The sequence below is a fragment of the Anoplopoma fimbria genome, chromosome 16, assembly GCF_027596085.1.
Source record: "Anoplopoma fimbria isolate UVic2021 breed Golden Eagle Sablefish chromosome 16, Afim_UVic_2022, whole genome shotgun sequence".
In the NCBI taxonomy this organism is placed as follows: domain Eukaryota; kingdom Metazoa; phylum Chordata; class Actinopteri; order Perciformes; family Anoplopomatidae; genus Anoplopoma; species Anoplopoma fimbria.
Window position 1 is genome coordinate 19,546,124 of NC_072464.1, and position 14,420 is coordinate 19,560,543.

At 39.8% G+C, this 14,420-nt stretch overlaps 1 protein-coding gene across 5 annotated transcripts in view; it reads right to left on the reverse strand.

Annotated features, from left to right (window-relative positions):
* ptpn4a (protein tyrosine phosphatase non-receptor type 4a) overlaps nt 1-14,420 on the reverse strand; it is a 63,776-nt gene that overhangs the window by 36,510 nt on the left and 12,846 nt on the right. For 4 of the 5 annotated variants that reach the window (XM_054615179.1, XM_054615177.1, XM_054615176.1 and 1 more), the window contains exon 2: nt 1,983-2,137. In XM_054615179.1, the coding sequence (XP_054471154.1) occupies nt 1,983-2,120 (138 nt within the window). In that variant the 5' untranslated portion in view covers nt 2,121-2,137. Of the gene's footprint in view, nt 1-1,982; nt 2,138-6,047; nt 6,121-14,420 lie in introns of those variants that run through there. The other variant, XM_054615175.1, reaches the window with a different exon arrangement.

Consider the following 14,420-nt stretch of genomic DNA (forward strand, 5'->3'; position numbering starts at 1 on the left):
TAACTCCTGCTTCTGACCCTGGTTTTTGTATTCGTAGAGAGGTGGGTCAGTAGTGGGCTGTTTTCTTTTTATTTTATTTCTCGTCATCCATCAAGCCTTAATGCTACACTAGATTCTGCTTTCAGCCAAAGACTTCCCATCTATAGAGATCATCAGTACGAGCCCTCGTGTGCACCCACCGCTTCCTGCACCACGAGCGCCACGGTTCCCATGACGATGAGTGACCGCTTCTGGATTTCTTTTTCTTTTTTTTTTTCTCACTCTCCGCTAGAATCAAGGCCGAGCGGGCCAGAGAGAGGATCAATAGAAGTATTGTTGCGCTCAGGATGGCTAGTCTTTCCAGGAAGTTAGTGCTGCTGCGGGGTTCTGATCAATGACACTGACAGAGAGAGACCGACAAGAGGCCGACTCATTCATTCATTCATTCATTGAAGAGGCAGGGAGAGGTGAATGGGAGGGGGGGGGACTGGAGCAGGAAGTAGAGAGAAGAGAGAAAAGTGCAAGAATAAATGTAAAGAAAGAAAATGGAGAGGAGAGATTTTATCAAATAGACCGCGTAGGATGGTGATCCACAATAATGGCTAAAGTGATTATGCATCCATGAGGAGAACACGAGGAATGATGCAAGTTGAAGTTCACTGCCCGTTTGATTGAATCACTAAGAAATCCTCAAAAAAAAGGTTTTATAAATACAGCTAACACACAAATTTGTAAATTGTTCCTTTTGGTGGGAACCGCCGAAGAGCAGAAAACTCTTGTGACAAAAACGGATATATCACATGTTCGAATTCACTCCCAGACATACACACACACGCAACAGGATGTGATCTGTCGGAGGGAGGATATTAGTGGAATTTGTTTCTGACTCACAAAGGGAATTTCCCCATTCGTGCTGTCAGAAGTCAGATCAAACACACGGTGACAAAGAGAGAGAAAACGACAGAGAGAAGAAGAAGGAAATGTGTTATCACACGAGGAGACAGACGACTGTCACGTCAGTCACAAGCCAACTTGTCGCCTGACTTTGGGGAAAACATACAACACACGTTCCGTCTGTCTCACCCCTCAAGGTGTGACAGCGTGAGAAAAGAAATGGAAATATTTAAGTTTTATCACAATATTACAGAAACAATAATTTGCCTAGGAAAGGGGGCAAAACGTCGGTGCTCTCATTTCTTGTTTCTCTTTTGAGGTTTTTTTTGTTTGGGTCAATGTCTGATTATTTCAGGGCTCATTTGCTTCTCACTTCATGGATAGATGTACATCCCTATATTGCCATGTTGAAATCTACATTTTTAAAAGGAATGTATTACAGAAATTCCCTTCAACCAATGACAATAAAATAAAGTTGATTAGTCAGTATTTTAAAAGATTGGGTAAACGTATATATTCTATTACAGGGGTTTTTCTAAGTTAGCTGTGGGTTACAACATTAGTAGTTTTCTTTTTGCCTATATTTGTTTACATTCTTGTAAATTTACAGAATTAAAAGTAAGCCAAATTTACTATTGACACTTCCTGTTGGCAATATACCCATTGATGTACAGATATCTATCACTGTATTACTTTAAAACTGAAGAAAACTTAAAAACGTTAAGATTCTCAGGCAACTTCTGGATTCATACGGAGCATCTTTATTCTAAGGTTTATTGATGATTGACCTCAGATATAATGATATTCCTTGGGTAAGTGTAACTAGCATTGAATATAAATATGTACGTATGCATCATGTCTGTGTGTTCAGGTTTGACTTAAGTGCGAAGACTCCAACAAGGAGTATGAAGTTTGATGCAAATTGTGGCTACAGTTTCTCCCCGAGCCCCCCTGGGGAGGTGAGCTTCACAGTTTGAAAAAGCATCGGTTCTTTTAGGGAAGCAGTATATATATCATGTAAATTATGCCAAAACCTACAGTCCATGGGTGCAACAAATGAATTCTCACATATGCAATATCTTAAAAATGAAGAAATTCAGTATACTTACGCAGACTTTGAACGCCTGGACGGTGTTGTCCAGCAGCAGTATGTTGCACACAACCTGTGTGTGCTGCCTGTCTCGCTCCAGCTCCGTCGCCCGGACATTGTAGGATCTGCCAGCAGGCAAGTGGAAGCGCGCGCTCATCACGCTCCTACCAGGGTCTGCAAATAACCAAACAACACGGCAGAGGGGAGAAAATGATGAGTGAAACAGCAAAAAGAGGAAGCAGGAATACAAATAGGGCGTCAATAAATCAACGCTTGTAATAGACACACACTTTATGACAACTTAGGTGAGCTAGAGTAATAAACCACCTTTTGGTATAAAGAACACAAAATATCCCCACGTACAGTACAACATAATGTATTTTTCTCCCCACCGCCTTAGTGGAGGCAGCAGCCACGCAGCAAGGCAAGCCTGTACAGGCACGGAGAAGCAGCAGAGACCGACTGCTTCATGAGAAAAGAATGTCAATGAGTAGGCAAGCAGGGGATGTGGAAACTATACAGCAGCCCGGCACTAAATCACTCACGAGCTACTATAAAATTCAATGAGAAGGGAAAAAAAACCGAAGCTAAAAGGCTTAAAATGTGAGCAATCCTCCATGATTCATTATGTCAAAATGTTGTATCTTCCATAGTAAGAAATAATCCAAGTAAAAAAAGTCAGCAAAAACAACAATGAGGATATCTAATCCTTCATGGGAGACGAAGAAGCATTTATGAAACTGCTTACATTTAACTGCATTCTTATTGCAAATTCACAACTTCATCTATTCAGAAGGAATTTGATCAATACGTTATTGTTTTTATTTTCTCGTCTGGAGTGGCTCAAGCGATTGGTTGGTAGATGACGGCGGCGCACACAGTGACTGAGGATGCGCTGTCTGCTCATCAGTGGGAATAAATAACATAATTCAATCTGAAGCTGCTCCATTTACAACGAACCAAAGCCCCTTATTACTGAGGCCACGTCTGACTGCCTTCCTTGTCTCCGGAGATTGCAAAAACTGGTCGCATGTGGCTTGCATCCAAGTTTACACAGATTAAAAAAAAAAAAATACTTTGCAGTATATCTTCACTCTGCAGTATAAGAATGAATCATGATCTAATTCTTTACCCCAAAATGTATGAATTTGAATTACAGCCTAATCTACTTTTTTACATTATTGGCTTATCACAGTGATATTGCTATTGGAAAATATACTAGTTACAAACATTCGATAGGGTGCCTTTTTTTATTTAGTTTTTCTATTCCTTAAAGGAATAATTTAACATTTTAGGAATTCTTCTGAGCTTTTTGACTGTGTCCCTGGATGGCAGCCTCACATTGGTGACAAGAAACATTCCAGCACATGACCCGTCATAACACCACGTTGTGTTGTTTCTTGTACAGATTAAACAAATTAGATATAAATTGTTAATTAGTGAGCTTTAGAGGTGCTGGTAGGCGGACGTTGTTACCTCTGAACAGAGCCAGGCTAGCTGAGATTTCCATGTTCCTTCTTTGGGCTAAGCTAAGCTAACTAGCTTTACATTTAGCGTACAGAGAAATACACAAATAATCACATTACAAGTGTTCTCAACTAACTTTCAGCAAGAAAGTGGATAAGCGTACTCCCCTAAACGTTATACTATTCTTTTTATAATAATTTATATAGACTACAGTTCTATTTAACATTATTAAAAATGATAAAAATGTACTGAAATGTAACGTATACAGCTGAAATGCTTATGCTATTTGATTAGCTTACAATATTGGCTAACATGCTCTTATCTGAGCGACCATGTGTATATTCACTGACAGTTTCACATGCCAGCTCTCTCTGTTTTCGTGTTGCCACAGCAGTGTTTTCATTTTTCTTTCACTTTGTTGGGTAACATATGTCGTTGCAGTGGGATTTGTGTCCTCTCTGTCCACCTCCTGCTTCTATTTTTTTTAGCCTCTGGTGATCTGTCCTGACAGGAGACATAATAACCCCACAAGGGTCCATGGCCCCGTCATCAAGAGCTGCTGTGTTTGTAACCATGGCTCTGTGTGTGTGTGTGTGTGTGTGTGTGTGTGTGTGTGTGTGTGTGTGTGTGTGCGTGTGTGTGTGTGTGTGTATATATATAGTTTATATGGAGGTCCTCTCCGCGTGTCTGAGCTGCTTGTCACTACACATCAGCACAAACCCTCGAGACCACTGACAGATGGCGTGCACACTGCGTTGCGTACGCACGCACATACAAATGTATAGTTGAGGAGGTCACCGCTAACGGCAGCAAAACGCCTCGTCACCTCCCGACACTCGAGCTCTACTCACATCTTTAACAGGTGGTTTTAATAAGTGCACAGTGTGTCATTTATTGTATGTGTTGTGTGATTGAGTCTTAAACATCCAATTTCATCTCACCCAACAAAATATGACGGGGGACATAGTACGTCCATGCTGTATTTTTTATGTATCTTTGTAAATATCTCTGTATTTACATTCATAATTCTTAAATATTGCGGTTTAAGCATCAAGATAAGTTTCATGACCGAGGGGAATCCTTCTTAGCGTGTGAAACCACTTTTATAATCTGCTCCTCTGGTTAAGTCTGAAAGAAAAAAAACCTTAATGATATCACCAGGGTCATCTCAGTTTACCGGAAAGCTTGCAGTGTTTTTCACGGTGCACTATTGCATAGCATTAAATCAAGATCTCCTCCACTTACATCAGAGGAAATTCTGACACCGATATGAAATACATCATTAACCTACATAGGAAAAGAGCAGAGGCGTCACATCACACTGCATAGATAATGAGAGAGACGGTGCAGTTGATGTTGTCATTTTGTGACTGAGCCCATCACGCCTCCGCGTCTGTCTGATTTCAGATCAGCAGGTGTCAGTGCTTCCTGGGAGAAACCCCTGGCCTCTGTAACACACTGGAGGGCGTGGAGTTTGAAAGATGCAAACATTTTAAGGGTTTTTAAAAAAGAGATGCTATTGAGTCGCACTACAGGAAGTGTAGGATCCAGCAGTTGACAGCTAGCAGGTTAAATAAAACCAGTGATGGAGGTCGCGCTGGAGGTCACCCTGAGATAAATGTTTTACAACTTTCAACAGAAGAACCACACACACATACAATCAGCCACAAAAGCATGCAAGCACACAAATATATATACTGACGCATTTATATTTGGATGGAAGGAAGGAAGGAAGGAAGGGAGGACGAAGGGACGCTATCACTAACTCGCGCTGTTGAACAGCTACAGGCTACGTAGATGATGAGGTCTGACACACAGATCTCTCTCCACAGGCTTCCCTGCTCGCTTCCTTTTCTCACATCTTTCCTGCCGTCCAGCTGAAGACAATTTAAAGACTTCAAACAACAGTACTGGATCATCTCCGTAGTGCACAACTATTTAAAAACACAACTTCCCCTTAAATAACACCTCTGTACGTGACTTTAAATTATCTGGATTCTAAAAAAAATAAATAATTGAAAGCTCTAATGGTAAATATTGTCAAGGTTTTTTCTGTAAAATACATATTTGATGTTTGTCAAAATAGCCTGGGCTTGTTGGTAAGCCTGCAGCACACTCGCGTATTAGTCTACACAACTTAAAGCTAACATTATATGTTGCTCAGTTATATAGTCAGCTTTAGTGTAAGGTATTGTTTTTTGCTGCTCTTTTACATCATAATGTCATTTTTACTCTCAGTTTTGCTGTATTTTTTATTTGCATCTATTATATTGTCCTTGGTCCTGTCCTGCTCTACTGAATTCTTCTTCACTATCCCGTTTCCTATTGTATCATCGTTGTGTTTGTCACAAATGTTCCATCATTTTCTGCTCTGCTGTGTTTCTTTTCAGTTTTTGCTCTGCTGAGCTGGACAGGACAGCCACACTCCCCTGAGAGAAGCCTCCGGAACTCCGGAAGCACGCTACCATTATTGCTTCCTGCAGTCAGCAGAGCTTACAAACAGGCAGGAGAGTGTGTGTGTGTGTGTGTGTGTGTGTGTGTGTGTGTGTGTGTGTGTGTGTGTGTGTGTGTGTGTGTGTGTGTGTGTGTGTGTGTGTGTATACGTGTGTGTCTTGACCCCTAAAGCTTCCCCTCAGTGGTGGGCTCCTCCGGCTCTCTCGGCTTATTGCAAACACAGACGGTCCTGGAGCCTTCCCGTCTGTACACAGGAATACACACCATTCACACACACCATTCACACACACACACCATTCACACACACACACACACACACACACACACACACACACACACACACACACACACACACACACACACACACACACACACACACACACACACACACACACACACACACACACACACACACACACACACACACACACATCCACATACATGCAAATGTGTTATCCAACCTCCAAATCAGGTTGTGTATAGCTCCACTGGATACATACTTGCACACACAAACAGAGAAGTTGCACACAACAAAAAAAAAAGTTATCCAAACATTTCCAACTGAACTGTGATTCTCCGAATATTTCTTATTTATACAAACAGAATAACAGTCTTCAAAAGGTAAATACTACACGAGAGGCACAACTTTTCCCATTTCATATAAGGGACGACTACTGAACTTCATTTGCCCCATACATTTCTATTTATACCCCACATTTTCTTCAAAAGAAACCCAAAAAGATGAATGCTATGTGTGGCACATTTCTGTCCCTTTGTGCTGCTTTAGTAACAACTGAAATAAGAGGCTCACAGTCAGAGATCCCAGAGGAATTATACATCACCGCTCCACAGCGTTTCATAAAGCGGAAACTAGGCCACAGACAAACAGGTGGTCAATTACAGATGTGTGCCAGCGTGTTCCAGTGTGTGTGTGTGTGTGTGTGTGTGTGTGTGTGTGTGTGCAGACAGCTTGTGAATGCTGTGAGGTTTTTTTATAATAAATGATTGAAATAAAAACTACTTTAAAGCGTCATAGATCTTACTCTCTTCCTGCGTATATGACATTTCAAAAGAAACATATAAATGAAACATGCATTCTTGCCCACGATCTTGTTTTAACCTGAAAGAAAAATAGGACTTCCTGTTTCAGTTCTTTCTTTCTCACCCACTCATCCGTCTCTCTATCTCTCACTTTCAGACCCCTACACCCACCCTCAGTGAACTTCACCCAGTTTTCTCCACCCTTTCCCTCCCAATATTTGGAGTTGCACCCTTTTTTTCACCCCCCCCCATCTACCTACATTCCTCCCCCTCTCCACACACTCGACCACCCCCCGTGATCCCTTTAATTCTACTTATTTTATGTAGGGCAACAACAGCAGCAGACAGAGTGCTGTTTCATGTCTGTGCTCGTACGTGCGTGCGTGTGTGTGTGTGTGTGTGTGTCTGACAGATTCAAACAAAGCATTTCAAATGTGTGTGTGTGTGGGGGGTGTGGAGGTGGGGTGCCAGGGAAGTTGCAGCTTAAGGAATGTGGGCAGCGAATGACCCCTGACCTCCTTTAGGGTTAACCATATGTGGCCCTGGCTGATGGTAAAGTCATACAGTGCAGCTTGTATCTGTTTGCTGAAGATTCTGAGTAGAGTTGATTTTTCTCAGAATATGTAAGACAATTCAGACTTCATTACACTAGACCTACAGTACAGTAAGTACTCAAACGTTGCATTGTATTCATCCATTAGAGCTACTTTCATGCTATTTTTTTAAGGTCAAGTTTGAATTTAATTCCTCATAACCTAAGTTTGAATTATGTGGTTTAGAACATAGTTTCCCAAACTTTTTTTTCTTTTAAATTACAAACCGTTGCAACACAATTCAAAATACTACCAGTATAAAAAGAGAGGATTTGTGAGAAAATTAACATTTTCACATCACATTTTATTATCTTGAATAGGTATACCAGATATTCTGAAGAGATATACGTTTAATTAATCACACCTTTGTTTTATGCATGTGTTATTGAAAACATAAACGCACACATTAATAAAAGAGAACAGGCTCTTGTTTTTTCCTCTCATCAGTAAAACAAACAGAACGTACACCAGACTTTCTTTGATTCAATGTTATACATTGATCACAATTATCAGAAAAAGACAAATATTCATCCATACTGGGGCTCATACATGTACTGCAGTTGAATATTAGGGAAGAAATTCTGCAAATTTATTTGGTGAGCCTCCTGTGGTTCCTGACCCAGTCAGCAAATGTAAATAACTAAATAACTGATTATTATGAGAGGAGAATATCAAGTCAGGTTTCTCGTCTTCGGTCTCTCCAGTTCATCGCAATTCAGTTATACAGAGTTGCAAACGTGTGCAAACCTCTGCTTGAACTTGAAACACTGAGCCCTTATGGAATAAGCCTCTTCAAGTGCATGAATGAAAAGCCTGAGTCAGCCGGTCTGACTGCATCGATTAGAGGAACTAGACGGTCCCATTCAGCTCTCAGCTGCTCACAGACCTAGATTTTTTTTATTTCAACGTGATGAGAATTTACTACAGCGAGTGGAAAAGCAGTAACTTTCACTGTTCTTTCATTAGATGAAGCAGATTAACAGCCTGAGACACAACCCACAGCAGCGTTCTAGCTAGTATTTCCTTACTGAAAGCCACTTTGTCACCGTTTCTTACTACAAAAAGTACAACTTTTTTTTTTGGTGATAACAAAAATCACATATGTTTACAATGACGGCCCTACAAGGTACATTTATGATGGTATGCTCCATTTGTACATTTGTTCAGTTTTGCAACTTTATGGCTGAAACAAGGACTTTCTTTTCAGCTTCTGATTGTGACATCTGTCCTCTAATAACTATGAATAACTAGTCCAATGCAACTTCACACATTTATTTTAGTTGCCGTTGTTGTTTAACTCATGTCAATAGTTTGTTTGTACTCTGGTATAATTGTACAATCAATGTCAAAAATATTGTTGCATGAAAAAGCATTATGGAAAAAGTCAAAATGACGTTAATTGTATTTTTCTGGACAGTAAACGGTTTGAGAACTCAGTGAAAGCTTGGAATATATTATGTTTTTTCATTAAAATTGTGGTTTGTATGTAGCACAACTTTTCCAACAATCAAGCCAGATTCTCAATCACTGACTGTAGCATTAAAAAACTGAAATTAAATCATAAACTTGATAATTGTTGACTTATTTGCCGGTGAAGGTGGAAAACTTCTTGATAACTAGAATCTTCAGATTATCATTTCAACAGTCCAACAGGGTTGATCCATTAGGTTCCCTGTGCTGTTTACAGAGGACCGACGCCAGTGCAAGTAAACAGTAAACATTATCCAAGTGAATGCCACGAGGGTCAAACTAGGTGAGTCAATCAGTAAGCTGAAAGGATAGCGGCTTTAGAGCTCGGCAGAAATGGGTTGGAACATGTTAGTTCAGTGGTTCTCAAACTTTTTCCATCATGTTGAAAGAAATGTCTATTATTTCCCATATGAAAAGTTCAGGGTATTCTTTTCTGTAACGATTAATAAAGTTAATAGTTACAGCTGTGTTTTACAAGGCAGCTTGTTTCTTGTGGAAAAAAGGTCGACACAACCAGAGACGTTAAATGATATCTGCCTCAGTAGACACACTCCAGTACGATGACACCTTTTTCACCCCTACCAGTGCAGGTGCATCTTAATTTGATGAAATTGTAGGATTTAAAAACAGGTAGCGGATCTAAATAAAAAAAAAAAAACTAAACAAAAGAGAGAAGCTCTACAATACTTCTCCTGATAATGGCTTTCCACTATCCTTGTTTTTCCCCTCTCCTCTACTTCTGTCTTTAACTCCCAGTACGGCCTGTGTGAGGCCATTATGCAAATTACAGTCATCAGTGGCAGGCAGAATCCATCTACTCACACACACACACACACACACACACACACACACACACACACACACACACACACACACACACACACACACACACACACACACACACACACACACACACACACACACACACACACACACACACACACACACACACACACACACAGCCACATAACAAACACCTGTCACAGAGATTCCCACTGAATCAGAGATACTGATGATGAAGGTTTTCAGAAGCAGCTCCTTTCAGCTCATTCTGCTCTAATATTACTACTAGACTCACCTCCTTTAGATGTTTTTCACCTCTCACCATCATCATATCCTCATCTTCGTCTCCTCCCCTCTGTCCTTGCCCTCATTAGCTCCTATGTTCTTCTGCTCTCCACTCCGACCTGATCTTCTATACGTCTTCATACACCTTTTCCTCCTTTACACTTACTTGCTAGCTACATTTCTCTTTTCTTCAATTTCTACCTTTCTCTTTCTCCCCCCTTGACCTTGCTAACATGCATTTCCTGTAGACGAGGAGACAGAATTACTGCACACAGATAGTAACAGCTTCATAACATTCATTCTTTCTATTGAGTCGTTGAGCAGATTATTCATATTAACACTGTACAGGATATTCTTAGAAAGGGAAAGAGTTATATCAGGCCTTTACAACTACTTATGTGATTTTACACTGTAAAGAGAATAGTTTCAAATACCTACAGGTGGAGACAACTACACTCCCCCTCTGTAAAACTTTTTTTTTTCCTGCCCTCTGGCTAGAAGTCACATTCCTCTAATCAATGTGACTTCCACAAAAAACTTGTAACCCCTGGCAACTGCAATTATCCAAATAGCTGAGGGTATTTCATTGGACTGTTAACATGACAGGATTTACAGTTTTGTGGTTCTCAATCTACAAGACAACAACATTTAGCTCAAATTAAAATAATGTTCAGAGCAGTGGAAACTAGATATTTCTTTCAACAAAAAAAAAAATCGAAATAATTCTTTGGAATAGACTAAGACACTAACAAGCCTGCTGTGTGCTCATAAATACACTCAGGAATGTCATATTCCCACTAATGTGCTCAGTCACTGTCTATCACGTCAATGTTGTTATTTAAGAAAAGAAAACAGTCCAGTTGTGGAAACCTTCGTGTCTGATTACGTCAACAGCATTATGATCATAACTGCAGTCATCACCACGGTAACCACAGTGAACACACACGCCCAGGTTTTTATCCTCGGGGCATGTAAACGCACGGGTTGGCTCCACTTGATGTTTTGAATTCACAAACAGCACAAATGTCACCGTGGCGGCGGGCGAGCAGTGCTGGAGAAGGAAACCCACCTTTTTTGTTTTTTAGGGTTTCCTGCTCTCAGCAAACACGGCAAGTAACAACGTGCTGCTCCTCCGTACATCTATGAGCACAAAACAATTAATAATAAATATAAATGAACAGATTTGTTTTGTTTTTGTTTTGCTACTTAGATATTTATCAGTAACTATATGACATTATCCGTTTCCTGTCGTCCGGCAGAAGCAGCTTCATGTAACATCCAACGTTAACGTATAAACGTATTCATTCACAGGGAACAAGTTGTGCTGTGCAACGAAAAAAATAAAACCAACAGTCTGCAGCACACAGCTGGTTCAATCATTGATTTAACTCACAGTTCACCATCTACTGCTTTTGTATTTCTCTAAACCATCCTACAGAGCTTTAGTCTACCACACAGGTAAGAAACCCGTTACCAAAAATGCAGACAGAAGTGTGCTGCTCTTTATATGTGACAATACAACCTGGATGTATCCGTTACAGGGCTTTATACTAGTTTCATTAATGTAATTTGCAAGGATGTCCTCAAGAAGAAAAAGCAAAGTAACCTTAAGTGCCTACTTTACCTGAATTAATGGAATAGGAAAAGATCAATAAGTATTTAGGCTTGTCAGAATTGATTATTTCAAAACATACGGGCCATAATCTAGCACAACTGCAAAGAAGTGTGAAAAAATGTAAAGGAATTTCAAATGAAAAAGCTGAAGTGAACACACAGATTTGAAACATGAGAGAGGCGGGACAGTGTTAAGTCAATTATACAACAAGAGGCCCTCTCTACAGTAATGCACACACACACACACACACACACACACACACACACATATAGAAAAACAGCAAGCAGAGAAACAGAGATGCAGGTTTGATTAAAGCAGCACATTCCCCGGATTTTTTTTCTTTCCTTTTCTGCTGACGTCGGCACTTTTCAATGATGTTGCCAGGGGTCGTGTTCTGAGCACGCTGCAAATTTCCCCCCCGCATCCACCTCAGTCCTGCACATTCCTGCCCTGCCAGCAGGGAGGCCAGGTGTTCTGCACCATGCATGCACACACGTACACACACACACACACACATACATGTTTACACCTGACAGAAACAATTACGTCTAATCAAATATTATCAGGTGAATTATGGCCATTATTTATAGTAACGTGTGTGTGTATACCTTGGACCATTTCTGGGCAACTACAGTGACTAGTGGAGGTGATTTCAGATTGATCAATAAGAATCAAACTTTGGCATTTGCCCTTTTTCACCACTGTTTGAGTCATCTCCTTTTTACCTGCAGAAAATTGTGTTATTCTTCTGATACCAGATCTATCCTGGTGGTACAGATTTCTTTAACCATGCTCTCAGCAGCTGTGTGTTTAACGGTGTATAGGATCAATATAAGCAGCCTTTCATTACCGGAGTGTAAAAGCTCCCTTGACACCACGTACCATAAAAAACAAACAACACACACACACACACACACACACGTGTACAAGCACATACATATTCATGTGTGTGAGAGAGCTGATCTCGTATCTTTTGCATTTTAATTGTTTAAGCTTACAAGAATTGTGTGAGCGTGTGTTAATATCTACAATCGCCTGTGTGATCCAGAATCCACACATATTACACGCCTCCACAGCACAGTCTGTTGAAAGTTCCAAAATAAATCAATATTTGGTTTGAAATGATGCTATTTCAATACATTTTTGCAGGTGTAGAATGTTCTTTAACTTAAGGGGTTTCACATGAAAAGACTTCCTCGTGTACCTCGTCAAACTAGGTCAAAGTTTTAAGTCGGAGTGATTTTCTTGAGCAGTCGCTGAGTCGGGCGTCAACAATCCAAACATTAAAAATAACAAAAGGAGTTACGCAGCTTTAAGCACTTTGGTGCTGATCATGTGAAAGCAGCTCTAGCTGTGGCCTGAATGCACCACACAGTGAAAGACCTCGATTGTCATGAAGTATGGAAACTTTTCTGCCTTATTCAGTGGCAACGTCGCAGATGTTTTGGGGTGAAGAAGAAAGAATTGCTCGATTTTAGAAAAATAACTACAGTTGAAATAAACAGTGTAGCCTAGGACCAGAATACATTGTAAGTATAATAATAAAATAATAATTAATAGAAAAATACAACCAACTAACTCTTAAGTGTTGAGTTACTATACTAACAACACAGATAAAGACAGGTTTAATATAAATAAACTCATATTAAGGTAGTGCTACACAATTAATCGAATATTAATCCGGATCACCATTTTGCTTTCCCACAAATAAATGATCATACTGGGAAAAAAATAGAAAAACTTTCCTGCATGTTGAGGCTGCAGTCAAGAGTAGAATAGTTATATACTGTATATTTTTTATTTGTTTTAAACACAGAGCAGACGGAATAAATGAAAATGCACTGAAAATGAAAGCAGTGCTCTAATGATTTCATTTTGGGGGGGATAAAAGTTTTGGTACAACTTTACTTTGCTTCTAAGAGATGCACTGTGAATAAGGACCAGTCTTATTTTTATGCAAAGACTTGCAAATTAGCAGAAATGTAGCACAACATCAAAAGTAAAAGCAGTTCTGTTGATTTAAATGAGAAATCAAATAATTTGACCCCAAAATCAATGAATAATGGTGATAAAAAAAACAATGATCTGAATATTGCCATAACCAGAACTATATTAAGGCATGATTTTTTTTCAACATTAAAGTAACAAAATCCGTCGGGCGTCTCTTTAAAAAAAGCCAGCGACCGGTTGGTGATGGCATCATGCGACACAGTCATGATGACTACATGATTTACTTAATCCTCTGCACCCTCAGGATAACCCTGTGTTCCTATTCTTAGAAGCTATAGCTGTTTCGGGCCGTGATACTCAAACCCTAAACCAATCAGAACTCGTCTCATCAAATTTCAACCCACTCATTACTCGTCTCTAACTCTACCCGAGATGTGGTTTTTTGTTTTTTTCCGAAGAAGCCTCGGATATTCCATTCTTCTTCTTCTTTGTGGAGAAATAGAATTAGACCGAAGCTGAAATATAACATGAGATATCGTCAGCGCGCAGTTGAGGACAGAGTACTAGGAAAAGGCTTTTTTCATCAGCCTAATCCTTAAGAGGTAATACAACAATCATTTTCCAGGAAACACTGGACTTAACTCTCTACTTAAAGGTGCTCATATTATGGATGCTGTACACTCTCCAAAAGGTCGCTTGCTCAGACACAGAAAATAGACGCCTGATATATTTTTCACATTATAAAAATGAGAAACTAAAGAAATGATAAAGAGAGAATAGCACAATACGACAGACAAAT